The following is a 21,122-nucleotide window of genomic DNA, read 5'->3' as shown; positions in this document are numbered from 1 at the left end:
CGTCTTGCCTCAGTTTTTCTATTTTTAGTAGAGATAGGGTCTTGCTCTTCCTTAGGCTGGTCTTGAACTCCTGAGCTCAAGTATTCTACCCATCTCAGCCTCCCAGAGTGCTAGGATTACAGGCATGAGCCACCAGGCCTGGTCAGCCTATCATGTTTTTTACTGTGTGGATACTTTTCATTTACATATACCAGTTTATCAGTATTTTCTTTGTATAGCTTCTGAGATTTGAGTTTTTTAGTTGAAAGATTTTTCCTCTGCCAGGTTTTATGGGAATTCTCTAAGGTTTTCTTTGATTACTTTTATGGTTTGACTTTGTATATTTAAACCTTTGATTCATTTATTCTGGGGTGCTTGTCCAGATGGCCATCCAGTTGTCTCAACACTCTCTGGTATGGAGATGCATCCTTAGCAGTTTCCTGAACTCTGTTCTATATTCAGATCTGTTTCTGTGCTTTCTATTCTGTTCCATTCTGTCTACTTGTCTTTTTATGTACTGGTGTCATGTTTTCTTAATTATCGATGTTTAATAGGTTGTTCTAATAGCTGGAAGGAATAGTTTTTCTAATTGCTTTTCCTACTTACTCCTGTTTGCTTCTTTTTCTTTATGACATTGAGATTCAGCTTTCTGTAGTCCAAGGAAATGCAGCTCTTTATGTTTATTGAAGTTGGATTAAACTTACTTAAATCTGGTGAGGAAGGCTTGTCATTATCTCTATTGAGTCTTACTCTCCAGGGACAGTGCCTCTTTCCATTTGTTTAGATTTTGTATCCTCCAAAGATACTTAGAAATTCTCCTCAAATACATTTTGTACATTTTCTCTGTGTTTCGTTTGCTATCATAATTGGGGTGTGTTCTTCCATTACGTTTTTTAAATGACTGTTGTTCATATATGGCGAAGATTTTGTTTTGTTTTATTTTTATTTCAGATTAACATGAAGATACAGATCATTAGGTTACAATGTTTGCATTAATTAGGTGAGGCCCCTGCTGTAGGTGTGTCCTGCACCCAGGAGGTGTGCCACACACCTTTACATTGTGCCCCTTAGGTGGGAGCACACCAGTCCCCCCTTTTCCTCCCACATAGAGGAGAGATTTTATTTTTAGTAAGGTACAACAATATAAATGATGAATTCTCATTCTATATGTGGTTTTTCAGGAGTTTTTTCCTCCCCCAGGTATATAATTTTTTTTTTATATCTTCAAATGTTGATAGTTTTACAACTTGTTGTCCAGCTTCGGGTTGTATTTCATTTCTTCTCCAGTTTGTACTGCCTTTCTCTCACTTGTCTCGTGGTGTTGGCTGGCACTCCAGCACAGCGCTGAGTAGCACTGGGGATATTAGCTGGGGATTCCTCGGGGCGTGGGCTTTAGTCCCTTCCGTGTCTTCCCAGTAAGGATCGTGCTGGATTTGATCTATTTTTCCAACTTGTGTTAAGTACCATCGTTGAGTCTTGTTTTGTTATTTTAAATAAAAAAAATCAGTGTTGAAATTTTCATGGTTTTTAGGCATATCTGGTGGTGAATACATATTTTCCTCCCCTGAGACCTATTACGGTAAATTATATTAATAGCTTTTAAAATATGTGAATCATCTTTGCACTTATGGAATAAACATTGCCTGGTCATAATATGATGCTGTAAATTGTTGGCCAAAATTGGAGTTAGGGTTTTTGTAGTTGATCCTCATATTGCACTTAGTGTATTATTTATTTATCTTCTTTTTTTTTTCCTCTGTTCCTTCTCAGTTTAAATGTTTGGTAGAATTTCCTGTAGAAAATTTTGGTGAGGTGTTGGTTGGTTGGCTGGTTGGCTATGGGTATGGAAGGTTTTTTGCTTCCCACATTATTACATCTGTGCAAATGGTTCTCTTTAGAGTGTTTTTTCTTGGTGTCATTAAAGTTTTATTTTTAGTGCAAAGTTAACTATGCCCTTGGATTTTTATTAAGCTTACTTGCATAGGATTTTGGGCAGAGTTTTCTTATGGTTTTTTATCATTTTCTGTTTATATTTTTTCTTTGTAAATTTTAATGTGGTATTATGTATGGGCTTTTTTCCCTGCCCCAATTTTATTTTACTCCATTGGATTAAGTAATGGGGTGTACAAGTGTTTAAAGTAAATTCTACCCTTTACTGCATTAAAACAAAGTTGATTGTAGCTCTTTAATGTGTTCTTTAAAAAATAAGCAATCATGATTGAGTCATCATGATTAAGTAGCACTGAGGAAAACTGAGGGAGATGCATTTATGTTGAGCACGTTTCCTGTGTATGAAAGGTCGTGACAGCTGTGCTGATGTTTCCCTGTTATGTTTTATGGACCTATTATGGGGTATATCATAGTCTAGTTCTTCTAACGCAGTATTGCTGCTACAGGGAAACACGTAAAACTTTTTTTTTTAAATAAAACAATTCCATAACAGATGAACTGGTGAAACTTTTATGTAGTGAGTTTTTCCATTTTGCATTGGTATTCACATTTTCCATTTTTTGTCCTCTCCAATTCTCCCACTTCCAAGAATTGAGAAACATAAAACCTTAAAATAACAGCAAAACTAGCAAGCAGCAAATCCTCTAAATAATACATTGCAAATGTGACCATCAAAAAGATAGAATATTAATAATCAGTGAAATTAAGCAGAAAGATGTTAATGTGCATCTGTGACCTCCCAGTGTTCTAAGATTTATTGGTAGTAAGTTGGTTCTCTCATTGTAAATATTTCTCTAAATCATCTTAGTTTGTAAGGGGTATGGTTTCACATAAATCTATTGTTTGAATCAACAAAATGATAATGTGATGCAAAGGTGGGGGCAGATCCAGGTTTTGTGGAGGTTTGAAGTTCATACCATTTGGATGCCCTCTGTAGTAAGGAATGCAAGGTGACCAACACAAATGCAGGTGTAGGACCGTGAGCTGAAACCCAGAGTCAGGGCTGAAGAGAGAGTTGCTTGGCTGTTTGGACTGAAAGAGATAGAGGCTATTTCTACAAATCTTGCCTGGTGACAGTCCAGGTTAGTGAAGATGCAAGGAGGTAGAAGGTTTGAGAGTATACCTAACATACCACCACCAAAACCAAATCAAGGGTGATTATTCTTTCCAAAGCTTGACTAATCAACAAGATGCACTGGGCAGCTCCTTCTACCTTAGAGAGGACTCAAAGAATAAGGATACTGGCAAGACATCTGTGTATTGATGTTACTGAGTCTTAAATTGAACAGACAGCCTCCTTGGACAACTCAGATCTGGCTGAAAAATGGAAATTGAAGGCTGATTGGGTAGACCACTTCCCAGGGGCTTTTTTTCCCTTTATCTTTGCTTATTGTGGGAAGGCCCATAGACCTAACTGAAAGGAAATTAGTTGTGTTCCAAGACTCAATAAAAAAATAAAGGTGACTTGAGTTACAATTTTCTGAGAATGATGATCAAATCTAAATGAAGTAGTGATAAGTGTATAGCTAGATTAATGTCAGATGAAGTTTAGGTTTTCCTCAATCAAAGTTCCCTTTCTTCTCCTAAAGGTAGGAAAAATACTTGGAAGAACTGCTACTCAGGCCTTTCTCAGTAAGGAAGGACTGGGGAAGAACACCAAGATATAAGGAAAAGGAGGGAAAAGGGTTGAACTAACTCCAGTGATGTGGAGCTGAAGGGAAGGATCTATGTAGTTGGGTTTCATCAGCGGGAAAGTGTTGCACAGCGTGACATGGAACTTAAGGCTTAAAGAGATGAGGAAGCATTTGGTTTTGCAGTCACAGGCTTGGTTTCAAATCCTTATTCTCAGTGACATAGCCCTGAGCACGTCACTCCACCCTTCTGAGCCTTAGTTTGCTCACGTATCAAATGGGGATAATACATAGGATTATGAGGACTACACAAGGGTTATGTGTCAAGAGGGCTTAGCATACAGTCTGGCATCAGGAAATAGCAAACGCTAGTTACTGTCTAGTATAGGAGGGGAGATTTAAAAATATACAGGGAAAGGATTGGTATGGTTGGCCAGGACCTCTAATTGAGATTGTAGCCTAGAAATTTGGGAGACTTTTAAAAGGAACTTTTTTTATGATTTTGAAAAATTAAGGCATAACTTACATAGATTAAAATGCTCAGTATTGAGTGTTCAGCTAGATGAGTTTTTACATCTTTATAGATCCATGTCATTAATATCCAGGTGAAGCTAAAGAACACGTTCAAACTCTCAAAGCCTTCAAAGTTTTTCCTACTTTCGAAATTTACGTAAATGGACTCATATCATATGTAGACTTCTTTGTGTCTGTTTTTTTCCACATAGTATGATATTTTGGAGATTTCTTCATGTTATATGAAGCAGTGATTTTTTTTTATAATTACTGTGGAATATTAATACAAATACCAACAATTTGTTCATATATTATTATGTTGATGAACATTTGGGTTATTTCTGGGTTTTAGCCATTAGGAAGAAAGCTTCTATAAACATTGTCCTACAGACATTCTTATGAATATCTGGGTTGTGGGGTAAGCAGGTATATGTTTCACTCTATTATTATGGAAACTGCTGAAAGGTATTTCAGAATGTTTGTGTCTTCTCAGCTGCAATGCATGAGAGTTCCAGCTGGTCCCAGGCTTCTCCAGCACTTCGGTATTTTTAGCTTTTAAATTTAAGCCATTCTTATGGGTGTGCAGCAGTATCTTATTATAGTTATAAAAATAGCATCTTATGTTTTTCCCAATATAAAATAATACATATACTTTTGACAAATTTGACATTGCAGAAGTATAAATAAGAAAATTAAAAATCAGCCATGTGAATACTATTACCCATAAAAGTCCTAATATGTATATTTCCTTATAGTTTTTCACCCACTTATATATATTTTTAAAAAATGTAGTTGACATTTTAGTTTAGTAGATCTAGGGTTGGGCCCTGGCATCTATTTTTTTGTTTTAAAGGTTCCATAAGCTGGACGTTGTGACAGGCACTTATTGTTCCAACTACTTGGGAGGCTAAGGCAAGAGAATCGCTTGAGCCCAGGAGTTTGAGGTTGCTGTGAGCTATGATGCTACGGCATTCTACTGGGGGCGACATAGTGAGACTCTGTCTCAAAATAAATAAACAAATAAAGATTCTACAGATAATTCTGGTATGTAGCCACGCTGAGACCACAAAGTTAGTTCAATCCTCTTCCCTCCTTTTCCTTATATCTTAGCGTCTGGTCTGGTGCCTGTCACACTCTCTGTATTGATTAACTGAATGAATGAATGAATGTTTTATTTAGATGAAGAAATTAATTCCCAGCTTAGTTGACTTTTCCAACAGATTTCTTAAGTGTATTTTTCTCTCTTTTTTTTCTCTGTTTGAGACAACATGGTGATAGGATCTTAAGTGTAATTTTCAGCATAGTATTCATTTTTAAAAGTAGAGAGAATAGTAAGTACAATTAGTCCCTTTTTACCCATCACCCAGGTTCAACAATTATCAAGAATTTGCTACTTTTTTTTTTTTTTTCTGAGACAGAGTCTCACTTTGTCACTCTGGGTAGAGTGCCATGCCATCATAGCTCAACAGCAACCTCAAACTCTTGAGCTCAAGCGATCCTGTTGTCTCAGCTTCCAGAGTAGAAGGGACTACAGGTGCCTGACAGAACGCCTGGCTATTTTCGTTTTAGAGACAGGGTCTTTACTCTTGCTTAGGCTGGTCTTGAACTCTTGAGCTCAAGCAATCCATCCACCTCGGCCTCCCAGAGTGCTGCTACATTTTTTTATCTTTTTTTTTTCCCTGATTTTCCTTTATGGAAGTATTTTTTCTTCATTAAAAAATTAATTACAGAGCTAATATATGCATCATGTAGAAAGTTAGAGAACAATAAAAGCAATTAGAGACATAAGTCTTATCTTAATGTACGTGCTTTCACATACATTATGTATATGTAAGTATTTTAAAGCTAATCCCAGATAGCATGTCCTTCTTTTTTTTTTTTTTTGTTGCTTTTGGTAGAGTGCTGTGGTGTCTAGCTCACGGCAACCTCAAACTCTCGGGCTTAAGCGGTTCTCTTGCCTCAGCTTCCTGAGTTAGCTGGGACTACAGGCAACCACCACAATGCCCCGCTATGTTTAGAGATAAGGTGTCGCTGTTGCTCAGGCTGGTCTCGAACCTGTAAGGCAGGCAATCTGCCCACCTCAGCCTCCCAAGTGCTGGGATTACAGGCGTGAGCCAGCATGCCTGGCCCAGATATCATGTCCTTTTACCTTTATATACCTTTATATACTCCAGTACCTTTAAGCCTTTATGTACTCCAGTATGCATCTCAAAAGCTAGACTTTTTTTTTCATGAGACCCTAAAGCCATTATTATATTTAACTAAATTAATAACAATAAAATTGATTTTTAAAAAGTACTTGGGAAGGAAAGCAGTGAAAAATCAGGAAAGGGTCACTATGAAATAAACATAGCCAAATTGCCTAACTTATGTCCTGGAAATTGTAACTTGATTTATGACCCAAGCAACTACTTGGACATGGTATATCTGGAGCTTCACCTTACGGTCTCATAGCTAAATTATTGTGAGAAAAGTTGGCTAAAGTGGACTGGAAATCTGTGCAGTTATGTGATTATGTAGTTGATGCAGTCATCGACATGTTAATACATGTAGTCATTACTGAAGGAGAGTGAGATGGAGATCAGTGGTGTGTGTCTGGGATCCGTTCCTGGTACTGGCTTGTTGGGATGGTGTAAAGAACTTTCCTGTCTTTAAGTGACTACCTGGGCATAGGCCATCGCCTCTGCCATGGCCTGAGTGTTTCTGTTCTTTAATCCCAGTAGCAGGGGTCTGTCTTGTTCCTCAGCTCACACATACAGCTGGTCACTGTAACCTTACCTTGGTCTCTTAGTTAATCAGACCAGTCACGTTTTGGGGTCAGGAAGGAAGCTGGGGATGGTAGGCAAGGATCTAAGACTGGCTTCCTAACCAAGGAGGGCCTGAGCTGCTCAGAAGAGCTCCTCATGCCAGGGAAGGACCCCACTACTGATAGCTGGTGCTGGGACAGGTAGACTCCTTCTTCCCTGCTCAATTTTTCAAGAATTGGGTAGGGAGATAGAAGCAGAAGGTACATAGACGAGTGCATACCTTCATAAATGTACAACTTCATGCATTTTCCAAAGTGAATTTACTCACATACTTCTCTAGATTAACAAATAGAACATTATTAGCACTCCATCCAGAATGTTCCTGTAATGCTGCTTCTCATAACTTTGGGAGAGGGGAGTATATTTTTGTGAATACTAAACCAGATTTAATTTAAAATTTATAGTAACAGAGTTAGAAGACATTTCTATTTCATGCTATCACTACTATATGTTCACTGATTTTTGAGTTAATTAAGCTTATGATTGAGAAGTGTTCTTGCTCAGTTTAAATGAGGTTTTCCTGAGAGAGTGCCTTTTGATTGCTGAGCTTCTGAGTTTTGGAACGTATGTCATGGATAGATTAAGGCTGTACTTCTGTTTCTGAGCTACTGTGCTCTCTTTTGGTCTCGAGTAGAACCCAGTTTTCTTAATTGTTTGCTTAGGAAGCTTGCTTTGCAGCTAGAGCCCCCCAAAACTAGTGTGATTTATTCCAAGAGTTTCATGCAACTAATTTAGAGTTAATTACGTTTGAGATGGTTTCAACTTCTGCCTCCATTTCCACAGGCCTTTTAGATCTGCTATTACTTATGTATGAGTGACTTGCTAACGGCCCAGGGGCACAGGGCGGCTTGTGCAATTAATCTCTTACATTAGATAGGGTTCTAATTTTATTTTCTGCCATGTATGGTCTATGTTGGTTTTGGCCAGACTATTTGGTATATGGACAAAGTTCAAAGTGTTTATAGCTTTACTTTATTTATTTTTTTGAGATAGAGTCTCAAGCATTCCCCCTGGGTATAGTGCCGTGGTGTCACCATAGCTCACGGCAACCTCCAACTCCTGGGCTCAAGCGGTCCTCCTGCCTCAGTTTTTCTATTTTTAGTAGAGATGGAGTCTTGCGTTTGCTCAGGCTGATCTCCAACTCCTGAGCTCAAGCAATCCACCTGCCCCGGCCTGTCAGTGTGCTAGGATGACAGGTGTGAGCCACCGTGCCTGGCCTATAGGTTTACTTTAAAATCCTGACTTGAAATAAAAGGAAAATTTTTCCTAGATTCAGGCTTTTACCAATTTAAGAATTATGGATCGCTTTGAAGGATCATGACTGACTTATTAAAAATAACTCACTTGTTTTAATGACAATAAAACTAATATAAGAATAGTATCTGTGCTAGTTAATGTGATGTGTGCTTATATTTATATTTTGAAGACTTTTGGTCTGCTCATGAATATTTCTTGATGCCAAGAGAAACATTCCCTCTCTTCGTTCTAGCCTGTGACTTTGAGGCCTGACATGGAGTGAGTGTTTCCTGTATGTTGCTTGATGGAATGTTTTTTTCTGTCAGAAGCTCACGTGTAGGTGAATTGGATCAGTAATTCTGACCTTCAATGGTCAATATGTATCAGAAAAAGTAACATTAAGTTTTTAATAGTGCTTCTTTTGAGAACTAATTTTATACTAGTTCCCATTTTCAGATATTATGTCTTTAATATCAGGGAGATTTTGAGACTGCTCTCTGACAATGTAGTCAGAGAGTCGTCTTAGGAACAACTGTCAGTTCCAAGTCACTTCTTATTTTTTAGTTATATGTGTACTTACCACCTGGTTTGAGAAATAAAACATTACAGAAACAATTGCATTTTCCTACAGCTCTCTTCTGATCCCATAACTCTGCCACCCCGGAACCACTATTCTGATTTTCATGCTTATCTTATGCATGTTTTCCTACTTGTCTTATGTATGTTTAGATTTTTAATATATAATATTTATTAATTTACATTATTCAAATTGTACAGATGTTGTCTTTCAGTTATTTTGTATTCATTCAGATGTTTGCTCATTCTGATGTTTGAAGAATGTCTAAGTCAGCAGATGTTCTAGTTAAGTTCTTTTAGCTTCTGTATAGTATGTGCTGCATATATCCATCCGTTATCTCTCCATAATGGACCTTAGATTGTTTCCACTATTTTTATATAGCAGGCAATGTTGCAAAATGTTCTTGTATGTATTTTCCTGAGCACAATTTTATAAGAATCTTTCTAGAGAGTAAAGGAAAAGTCTTCTTTATGGTGGAATCCCAAATAATAAATGTGGAAGGATTGGAGAAAATGACATTTTAAAAGACACATAGTAGCAGTTCATTCAGGCAGGAGTTATCAATAGATGATGGTAATGTCATGGGTGAAAGTTTGAATATCTAAAGTTTGATATCCTAAATATCTACTGGGAACAGAATATTTACATGGTCTCAGAGTATATTCCTTTTGTGAATGCTTACCGATTGTAACTACTTCCTAATCATAGGAAAATGCCAGTTTTACATGGAGAATCCTGGAAGCATCACCTTAAACTAAGAGATCAGATTTACACATTACCAATCATGGGACCAACCAATATCATGTGCCTCCCGATGTGATGTACCAAGAAGGACACAATATCACTTACATGCATCCACTCATGAAGAAATGTTAGATAAAGCCAAATTAAGAGATATTCTGCAAATATATGGTTTGCACTTAAAAAGTCAATATCTTAAAAGACAAAGGAAGGCTGAGGAACTTTTTCATGTTTGAGGAAACTGAAAAGACTTGATGTATAAACATAAGGTCTGATCCTGGGTTGAGCCCTGGGCCAGGAAAAAAATTGCTTTCTATTATTGGGACATTTGTCAACATTGGAATAAGGTCTATAGATTAGACCACTAATATATTGCCTTAATGTCAGCCTCCTTGATTTTGGTAATTGTGGAGTAGTTAAATAAGTGAATGTCTGTGTTTGAAGGAAACATATCTGAAATATTTGGGGGTAAAGGGCATGATGTCTACAATGTATTCCAAGTGGTTCAGAAAAAAATACTCTTTCATAGACATAGATATAGAAGAATAAAACAAATGTAGCAGAATATTGGCAGTTAGCAAATCTACATGAAGTGACCTATTGTTTCACCTTTTCTATATATTAGAAATTATTAGAAAAACATCTTTCTGAATTATACCTGGGAATAGAATTGTTGGGATCTGAAGTCTTTGAATTCAGTAGACAGCACCGAATTGTTTTCCAGCATACCTGTGCTAATTACATCCCTAAGTTCTGTGTCTTCACCAACACTTGATAGTTGAAATTTTGATCAATCTTATGGATATAAAGTAGCATTTCATTGCGGTTTTAGTTTGCATTTCTCTGATTATGGCAAGTGTGAACATCTTTTCAAATGCTTAGTCATTAAGGCTGCTCTTTTCTGAATTACTTGCCATTTTCTTAGCCATTTTTTAATAGTATTCTTTGATATTTTCCTGTTTTTTGTGTGTCTAAATATTCTTGGAATTAATGCTTTGTTAACTCTATGCATTGCTTTTATCCATGTACTTTTGAAACATGCTTAACCAAAATAAAAAATTGAGTTATACTTGGAGTCATTCAGAATTCAGTAGGTAAGGGGGCAGAGAACGTATTACACATCAAGTATGTAGGGGCGGAGGGCTGGCTTCTGTTTGCAGATCTCTTTTTTCTCATCTCTGTTTGATATGGGGCAACTTGAGCTTGCATCCTTATCTCTGGCCCTTCTAAAAAAGATTTTAAGAAGGGCTGTCTGTTGTCCCTAGTGTATTTCCTTTAGAGATGTACTGAAGAATTTACTCTTCCCTATTGCTCTAGACATAAAAAAATCTGAAATCTGTGTATTGCTAAATAATGAAACTCTTGCACTGCTAAATGTTGGCCAGCGCTTGGATTGAGTAAGCTTCCCTGAGTGGTGTTGCAGGACCTGCAGAGATAATCCACAGGGACGTTATCTTGGTTCATCTTCTAACACTAATTAAGCCAGTTATGGAAGATGGTGAAGAAAGGTTAAATCTCATAGACTTGACTTCTGAAAAAGATAACCTAATGATTATTTAAGAACTTATTTTAGGGGTGGCGTTCCTAGCTTAGTGGGTAGGGCGCTGGCCACATATACCAAGGCTGGTGGGTTTGAACCAGGCCCAGGGCCTATTAAAACAATGACAATTGCAACAACAAAAACACCAACAAAATAGCTGGGTGTTGTGGCAGGCACCAGTAGTCCCAGCTGCTCTGGAGGCTGAGATAAGAGAATCACTTAAGCCCAAGAGTTTGAGGTTGCTGTGAGCTGTGATGCTATGGCACTCTACCGAGGGTGACAGCTTGAGATTCTGTCTCAAACAAACAAACAAGAAAACCAAACTTATTTTAGCACTCTTAATTCTTATGGTATTTAGATATTAGCTTTGGATGTGGGGCAAAAATAAGCAATCTTGTCCTCACCAAACCCCCCCAAACTTAAAATCACAAATTGTTAGCTTATTTATTTATTTATTTAGAGAGAGGGTTTGGCGCTGTTGTTCAGACTGGAGTGCAGCAGTGAGATTATAGCTCATTACTGCCTGGAATTCCTGGGTTCAGGAATCCTTCCCGGCATGTATCACTGTGCCTGGCTAGTTAAAATTTTTTTTTTGTATAGATGGGTGGGGACGGGGGAATGTCTCAGTATTGCCTAGGTTGGTCTTGAACTCCTGGCCTCAGGTGATCTTCCTACCTCAGCCTCGCAAAGTGCTGGGGTTACAGACCTGAGCCACCATACCCAGCCAGTCTCTCCGTTTATAAAAGACACCAGTCATGGAGTTGGTGGTTATCCTCAACAGAACTTGACTTTCCACTCCAGATTCTCTTTCCTTTCCCCTCCAGTATATTATTATTTCTTGAAAAAGCCAAAACCCCTGAAATATTACAGCTCATTCTACTGATGCACAGAAAAGTTCTCCATGGATAGACAGCACGAAGGACAGCACAACACTCACCACTTTCTTCCCTGATTTCCTAGTAAGCTAAAAAGTGAGGAGGTCAAGGGATCCTCTTTCAGGGAATTTAGTGTCTTCATCTCTACCTCAAAAGAAACAATTTTTTGTCATTTAATGTTATTAGTAAATTCCTTTGTGACACACCCCAAAGGAACAGATGGATGGTCACGTGACTGTGCATTTAGCTACTCCTTATTCTTTGAAGATTTTCTCATTTATTATTCATATCTAAATGGCAAGAACTGGGTGGCAGTAGTCTTTTTTCTTTTCTTTTTGCAGTTTTTGGCTGGGGCTGGGTTTGAACTGCCACCTCCGGCATATGGGGCCGGAGCCCTACTCCTTTGAGCCACAGGCGCCACCCATCTTTTTTCTTTAAATATAAAAGTATAAGTTTATTGTATATTAGAGGGAAGAGGCGAGTGAAGAGATGAAAAAGAGAGAAGGGAGCAGAGAGCAGGGAGTGAGAGGGGAAGATCGTCATTTTTTAATTTATAAAAATTATGCTGCTTTAAAAGTCTTTGAGTTATTTTCTTTATGGAAAATATAATAACAGTATAATGAGGGAAATATAATCCTGTTACCCAGAGACAATTACTTGATGTTTTCTTCTTGGTATTTTTACTATATGGATGCACTTCATAAAGTTAAACTGTAGCTTTAGATTTTGTCTTTTCTTGCTTGATGTTAGAGTATTTACAGGGGATGCATCAGATATTGTCATCCGGATCAATTATAATGAAGAATGCTGCAGCGACCACCCTTGCATACATTTCTAATTATTTTCTTATGTTAGATTTCTAGTTAGAATTATTGATTATCAGCAAAACTACATTTGGTCTTTTCATGTCAAACTGATTTTGACAAAGTTGCCTCTAGGTCCACACTTGTACAGGTTGGCTATGAGAGTACCTCTGCCATTTCCGTCATTACACAAAAACATTGCCTGTTTGTTAATGTTACTGGGCTAATCGTTGTCTAATTTATAACTTATTACTAGGGAAAAAGTTTTAACTTATGTTGCGTCTATGTACTTTGCTTACTTTTCTGAAGGAACCTGCATTTTTCTTATTAGTTTTTATATATTGAAAAATCAATTTATGCCATTGTGCGTGATTAATTTTTTTTTTAAATCAGGGAGATCAGAATCTGTTTTTACACAGTGTATTAAAAAATCCCCAATCTATACTTGGGAAGAGGTCATTTCTGTGAGTTCTTTTCCTAATGGGACGTAGGGAGGAAATCCAAGCAAAAGAGTTACAAAGGACCCAAGTTCCTCAGTAATGATGGAAACCTTTGGGTGGAGTGGTGTCACGCAGACAGGGGTTTCTTCTCCCTTCCCGCTGCCTCTGTTGATCTCTCCCCTGAAATCTGCCTCGTGTTACCTGTTAAACTTGCTTGTCTCATGTGTTCCGCACAGTTAAAGTTGCCCCTTTGGTCACTGTCCCTCTGTCCTCTATGGAATTTTCTCATGTTGTGATGCTTTCTTTTAAGGTATTATCCAAAGAGATGAGTCACCCATGGAAAAAGGGCTGTCTGGTCTGCGAGGAAGGGACTTTGAGCTGTCTGACGTGTTTTATTTCTCCAAGAAGGGATTGGAAGCCATTGTGGAAGATGAAGTGACCCAGAGGTTTTCCTCAGAGGAGCTGGTGTCATGGAATCTCCTCACAAGAACCAATATAAATTTCCACTACATCAGTCTAAGGCTCACTATGGTGTGGGTGCTGGGCGTCATAGTGCGCTACTGTGTCCTACTGCCTCTGAGGTAAGTCCCGGCCCGTAACTCGACCAGGTCATCAGCTCAACTTTCTTTTTTAATCGTGCGTAAAGGCCACATGGGAGCACTGTGGTCCTGATTCCGCGTTTTCCCATTTAGGGAACGCCACCAAGCATGACCTCTGCAGGAATGTATTAAGTATCTATTCTCCTTTCACATCTTTTCCTTAATAAAGAGGTGTGTTCAGAATCCAAAACATGTCTTATAATCTGGATCCACTTTGCTACTGCAGTCATAGATAATTTGAGGATGGATAGACAGGGAAGTTAGAAAAAGAAGGCAGAGAGATGATTAACAGTTTCCCCTTCACCCCGTGTCAGCCAGACTACAGTGGCTGACCAGAACGCACTGTCCCCCTTTGCTGGTCTGTAACAATTCTTAGCTGCATAGGAGGGAGAAAATTCCTGAGAGTGATGCCACGTGGAGAGAGCTATTCAGAAGTGCATCTGTTCCGTCTGACTTCATTGTGATCGCCGGCTTCTCATCCTATTAGTTCCTCGCCTGTGTCTCCTTCCTCTGAGCTGGAGTGCCGCCTGATGAGGAAGCCATTTGAAGCCCAGTTTCGTGGAAGCACAGTGTGGCCCTTGAGTAGAAGACACTGGGCTGTGGGATGAACCCGGCTGAGATCAGTCTAGCGTGGTGGTGGTGGTAGCAGACATGGGGACCAGCCGCGACATCATTGTTGGTTGTCTCCCTGGACATGGCCTTGGTGTCCTCTCCACGGAGCTCTCCAGGCACTTGCTACCAGACAAACAAAATTGGCACATGAGTTGAAACCTCTTAACTGTCCCAAGGGTGTCCTTTCCTTTCCTCATCCAGATTTATTACAAGGGAAAGCATTGCTTAAGTATAGGCAAATGCACATTTCCAAGAAGTTCTTTTGCTCATGTTCTCAGTCCAGATACTGGGGCATGGTATGTCTTTTGGGGATTATTTCACTTGTGATTAACAAAGCAAAAGACAAGGTTTCACATACACTTTTCCTTAGACTTTATCTACTGTTCCCAAAGTGGGGTTCATGCACTCTGGGAATGCACAAGACTATTCACCACTGTGCAGGAAGGAAATGTTAGAGCTTCTATTTGTTAAACACTTATATCCTGTTCATAATTAGAACATCCATTTATTCTGTTTTTATTTTTGAAAAGAAACGAAACTTTAGTAAATATGTGGATCGGTTCTTGCATCCTCACCTGGCCATGGATCAGACACTGTATCCAAGGTAACTTGAGGGGAGAGTGAGGATTACTCTGAGGGTGACACAGAGTGCTATTGGTTAGCTTTCACCATGTTGTCCAGAAAATAGGGGTTATGATACCATCGTCTAGTTTTAACTAAATTAATAATGCTCACAAAATAGATAAGTGGCATAAAAGATTTTTGCAAAGACACCACAAATTGTGGATAATCTAGTAACATAAGCATCCACTGCTTCTTAGCCTTTTGGCTAAGATTAAGTATGGTAATGCATCTAAGAACAAAAAGAAATTTAAAAAGTTAAGACTTGTATTCTTAGTGCATATTAAGAGTATGAAACAGGCTTGGCACCCATAGCTTAGTGATTAGGACTCTGGCCACATACACCAGTGCTGGTGGGTTTGAACCTGGCCTGGGCCTGCTAAACAATAATGACAACTGCAACAAAAAAATAGCTGGGCATGTGGGCAGGTGCCTATAGTCCCAGCTACTTGGGAGGCTAAGGCAAGAGAATTTCTTAAGCTCAATGAGCTGTGATGCCACAGTACTCTATTGAGGGCAACATAGTGAAACTCTGTCTCAAAAAAACAAAACAAAAGAAAATTTAAAAAATAATAATATGAAGCAATTTTCTGTCCTGTTAATGTAGTAAATAAAAAATTTTGATAGTTTTGAACCAAATCCTTAAACATGTTCAAATGCCACCCCCTCTGATTTAGTATGTAGGAACCAGTGATTCTTATTAGGACAAGATGGAGAACTGTTCATTGACTCTCACTGGATAAAAGATTTAAAATTAAGACATGAAACAAGAAAAATTTTAGAAGAGAGTGTGGGGAAAATATTTGACAAAATTGGCCTGGGAAAAGATTTTATGAATAAGACCCCCTTGGCCATTGCAGCAATGCCAGAAATAAATAAATGGGACATGATCAAGCTAAAAAGCTTCTGCACGGCTAAGGGCATCACAACTAAAGCAAACAGGTGGTCTTCAGAATGGCAGAAGATATTTGCATGCTATGAATCTGACAAAGGGCTGATAACTAGAATCTACAGAGAACTCAAATCAACAAGAAAAGAGCAAACAACCCCATTTATAAGTGGGCAAGAGACTTGAACAGAAACTTTTCTGAAGATTGCCAATAAATGAAATGGCCAAAAAACACATGAAAAAAATGCTCATCATCCCTAATCATCACAGAAGTGCAAATGAAAACCACCCTGAGTGCAAATATTCTCGCTGTTCTGATTTTATAATAATCAGCACAGGCTAAACATTTGCTATATAAAAACCAGGTGTGTGTCCCCAGACCTAGTTCTTTTCCTAGGTTTGGTTTTATAAATGCTGTTGATAAACAAAAAACAAACAAACAAAATAAAGACCAACATGAGGAAGAGGAAGATTTGCTCTCTACTAAAAACAGAAAAATTAGACCTGTGGTGTGGTTGGCCCCAGTGTTGCCATCCATTTGGGAGGCTGATACAGAAGGTAAGCTGATGCCACAGCACCCTATCCTGGGCAGTGGGGAGGGAGATTCTGTCTCCAAAAAGAAGTGTGAGAAATGCCATCTAGTTAAATTTCCTAAAATATTTTAAAAAATAGACTCTAGATTATTTTGCGAAAATGTTTATTATAAATACGATAAAGGAATTTTACAAAAAAATTTTTACAAAATTAGGGAAAGAATTTTCAGCTTATAATATGAAGCAATACACCATGGTTTATTTCTGAGTTTAATGATAAAATTATCAATAATATATTAAAAAAAAAGAAAGAAAACCACCCTGAGATATCACCTAACTCTAGTAAGATTAGCCCACGTCACAATCTCTTAAATCTGCAGATGCTGGCATGGATGTGGATAGAAGGGAACATTTTTTACATTACTGCTGGGATTGCAGACTAATATAACCTCTATAGAAAGAAGTATGGAGAATTCTCAAAGACCTGAAAGTTGACCTTCCATTTGCTCCCTCAATCCCATTACTAGCTATTGATTCAGAAGAAAAAATTCATTTTACCATGGGGATGTTTGCACTAGAATGTTTATTGTAGCTCAATTCACAATTGCCAAGATGTAAAAGCAACTCAAGTGCCAATCAACCCATGAATATATCAACAAACTGTGGTATATGTATACCATGGAATACTATTCAGTCATAAGAAAACATGGAAACCGTACATCTTTTGGGTTTACCTGGATGGAGTTGAAACACATTCTTCTTAGTAAAGTATCGCGAGAATGGAAAAGCAAGTTTCCAATGTACTCAGCACTAATATGAAACAACACACCCACACAAAAGAAAAAACACAAGTATAGTCTAGCAAGAGGGAGGGGAGAGGAGGGAAAGAGGAGGGGAGAGGAAGAAGGGATATTGGCAAGTTCTCACCAAATGTGCACAATTTGAGGGTATTCAACATGCCTCTTGGGTGAAGGGCTCAACTACAACTTGACCTTTACATTGGAATTGAAAACAATGTAACCTAAACATTTGTATCATCATATTAATCTGAAATTTAAAAAAAAGAAAGAAAGAAAAAGTTTGCATAATTGATGGATGAGATTAAAAAGTGATTTAGTTATTGCATTAGTGATGACATGAACATATAGAGTCTAAAGAATCTAATATTCAAATTACTGTGTCAAAAGATGTTAAACAAAGAGTTAACATCTTTTGTTAAACAAGATTTAACATCTTATTAAGATATTTATGCAGATGTATATTCCAAAAGCTTTATTCTCATTCAAAATATAGTTAATAACAATTATATTAACATCTATTACTACATTATATTACTTAAATTATAATTATATAATTAGTAATATGATTATATTGATTATAGAATCATAAAATTATATTTGTTGGTATGTAATAATATATTTTTGATTATATTTTGAATGAGGACAAAATATTTTGCAACATCAATGTATATACTTTTATTTATTTTTGAGATGGAGTCTCACTATGTTGCCCAGACTGGACTTGAACTCCTGAACTTCAGAGATCCTCCTGTCCCATCCTCCCAAGTAGCTGGGATTATGGGTGTGTGCCACTGTGCCCAGCTTAATGTATATAATTTTAAAATACTATACTTTAAAAAATAAAAACATTTATAAATTTTTCAAAAACCTTTTTTTTTGAGACAGAGTCTCACTTTGTCACTCACAGTGGTATCACAGCTCACAGCAACATCAAGCTCTTGGGCTCAAGTGATTCTCTTGCCTCCCAAGTAGCTGGGACTACTGGCCCCCACCACAACGCTTGGCTATTTTTTAAAGACGGGGTTTTGCACTTGCTCAGGCTGGTCTCAAACCTGTGAGCTCAGGCAATCTACCCGCTTCAGCCTCCCAGAGTGCTATGATTACAGGTGTGAGCCAATGTGCTTGGCCTAAAAACTTTTTTATATTCTTCATGTTTACAATTTTTTTTCAATATCAGTACAGCAGTGTATGTATTTCGCTCTAAACATATTGGGGGTATATTCTCAGATGTATTATTAATGGGGTGTTTCTCCAACTGGGTTGAGACCCCTGTCTTATTTTTTTGCATTACAAAATGCAAAACTGCTGTGTTAACCATCATCATCATCTTGAATAACAGTTTCAGAATAATATATGTAATATGATACTATTTTCAGAATAACAGTAAACACACACGTGTAAATAGTCTATCTATGCACAGAAAGGAGACTACCAATGTTTAGTAGCCTGGATCCTGTACTCAGACTGCCTGAGTTGAAATCCTGGCTCTGCTGCTTACTGGCTGTGTAGCCTTTTCATGCCTCAGTTTCTTCATCTGTAGAATAGGGATGATGATGATAATATTACTGTCTCATAAAGTTTTGGGGATGATTAAATGTTAAATATGAAAAGTACTTAGAATATTGCCTAGTATATAGTGTTAGCTGTTGTTTTATCATCATCTAATATAAAACCTGAGATTGGTTAAGATAAACTGGTTTGTGCTCCAAGTGTCTGGTCAGGAGGTAAAGATTGCTATATGTCAGGAGTCAGCCAGCTTGACCCTGGAGAGTGTTGCTGTTCCTGCCCGTTGACCTCAGGCGGCCACTTGCAGCTTCCCCAAATCCACAGGATCCTTCTGATGCTGCACTGGGCCTCCTTCCAGTCGGCTGCTGAATAAACACCCCTCTCATCCACCAAAATGGGGTAATGCTCTTCAGAGAACTGAAGACACAGGTCTGGTTTGATGTGAGAGGGCAGTGAGATAACCCACAGCCTCTGCCTTTGCCATTTGACAAAGTAAAATGATTTCAAGAACCTTAGACATAATTACACCATTGATTTTTCCTCACTTTTAACTACATCCCATTTTCTTTAAAGACTTAAATATTAATCCTTTTTTTGAGTAGTTCTATTTGTATTTCTAAAAGTTAGTATTTTCCTTTTGAAGACATTGGAATATATATTAAAAATACTTTCCAAAAATGAGAAAATGTTTCTACAGAGATTAGAGGTAATGTCAGTTACCTTGTTGCTAGTTTCTAAGTTATCTTGAACCCTGCAAAAAGACAACAGATTTGCATTGAAGGATTTCTGCCTGGTGATACATTTTGTATATTTCCTTCACGAGCCCTCTAAACCCTTTGAGGATTATACAGGTTTAACTCAAGAGTTTTATGAACAAATTTCCAGGCCCTCTCTGTGCATATGTAGACTAATTACACATATGTGCTTATTGTTACTGTGAAAATGCTATCATACTTCATATATTATTCTGAAACTACTTTTTTTCCCCCTCAAAATATGTCAGGAACATTCTTCCATGTCAGAATTCATAGATTTACCAAATTCTTTTGATGGTTGCATCATTATTCCATAACGTGGACACCCTACAACTTATTTACAACTTCATCATGTATGAACTTTGAGGTTACTTTGAGTAACTTTTACCTTTTCTTTTTCTTTTTTATAGGGTTACTTTGGCTTTTATTGGGATCAGTTTGCTGGTTATAGGAACCACACTGGTTGGGCAGCTGCCGGACAGCAGGTGAAACGTTTTCTTCCATCCAGTGTAATAAGTAGGACTGTCCTTTTTCTTAGCTGTGTCCACAAAGAGAATATTTGTTTGATTCTTACATATCGTGTTATATTTCTGGTCTCAGTCCCCTAATTAGCATTCTGCTCACTTTGTCTTCATAGTCTTTGATTTTCTATCATTTATACTGCCATATAAATTGAAATTAGTTGTTTTTCCAAAGGAGAAATGAAAGGAAGAAAGAAAATGAACTGAGAAGCCCAAAGGAAAGAGAGAGTCTTACGTTTGGCAGATTCCTGAGACCAAAAGCAGAGAAGCTTCAGTGTCAGGGATTTATCGTAATAGTGTAGTAGGGTAGGAGCTACTTTCCATTAGAGTTATGTCCCATTCTCCTGGTAAACTTTTGTCATCTAATAATAAATGCTTCCAGGAGACTGTAAGAATTGACCGGTGCTTCTTCCTCAGAATGGAACATAGAATGCTGATGTGAAAGAGCCCGTTAGAGCTGGTATTGTATTGTTTCTTACGAGTGCTCAGAACTACACAAAAAAACATTTTATTTTTTTCCTTTAGTTTCAAAAACTGGCTGAGTGAACTGGTCCATCTGACTTGCTGCCGAATCTGTGTGCGAGCCCTCTCTGGCACCATTCATTATCACAACAAGTGAGTGTCTGCTGGCCCCTGGCCTGCCTTTCTCTAGGTAAATCCAGCTTGAGGTTGACAGGAGAGCTTGGGAAGTGAGTAGGAGGAAGTAGGTGGAGCCAGAGTATTTCCAGGGTTCATCCCTGCTTCTGAGGGTGTCACGTAAGGCACAGAAATACTTACTGGACAGTGGTCTGTTTGCAAAAGGAAGGTAGTAATAAGCATATGGTTGTGTTTAGTGAGTCTACGGTGTACAGGCCAGACCATGGGCTTCTGATAGGTCACCTTTCTGTGAAAGACACTGTTATCCCACTTTACAGGGAGGAAATGGAGCTCTGGGATTAGTTGTTAAGGTTACTCAGTGAATACATAGCCCTGTTAGGTTTTGAGCTGGGTCTGTCTGATGTAAAAAAAATAACGATGCTGACGGGCCTTGTAGCAGGTGAAAGGAAGACTGGACTTGGAGTCTGTAGCCTGGTTTCTGGTCTCAGTGCTGCTGCTTCTGAAATCCACATCTGAGCCTTAAAACAAAACTCTGCTCTTCTCATAACTAGTCGTGGAGGTGACTTACCATCTCTAGCCAAAGAAAGTTATTAGCTA

At 38.1% G+C, this 21,122-nt stretch overlaps 1 protein-coding gene and 1 non-coding gene across 2 annotated transcripts in view; both read left to right on the top strand.

Moving 5' to 3' along the window:
• Positions 1–21,122, top strand: part of GPAT3 (glycerol-3-phosphate acyltransferase 3) — a 57,603-nt gene that overhangs the window by 19,353 nt on the left and 17,128 nt on the right. Inside the window, exons 4-6 of the mRNA XM_003790033.3 lie at positions 13,403–13,673; positions 19,818–19,892; positions 20,454–20,543. Of these exons, the coding sequence (XP_003790081.1) occupies positions 13,403–13,673; positions 19,818–19,892; positions 20,454–20,543 (436 nt within the window). The remainder of the gene's footprint in view (positions 1–13,402; positions 13,674–19,817; positions 19,893–20,453; positions 20,544–21,122) is intronic.
• On the top strand, positions 16,108–16,239 carry LOC111725405. The gene has a single exon (XR_002773478.1). It is a non-coding gene; the product is annotated as a small nucleolar RNA SNORA72 (small nucleolar RNA).

The sequence above is a fragment of the Otolemur garnettii genome, unplaced genomic scaffold (assembly GCF_000181295.1).
Source record: "Otolemur garnettii isolate 467f Iridium unplaced genomic scaffold, OtoGar3 scaffold00039, whole genome shotgun sequence".
In the NCBI taxonomy this organism is placed as follows: Eukaryota; Metazoa; Chordata; class Mammalia; order Primates; family Galagidae; genus Otolemur; species Otolemur garnettii.
This window is presented reverse-complemented; position numbering and strand designations above follow the sequence as displayed.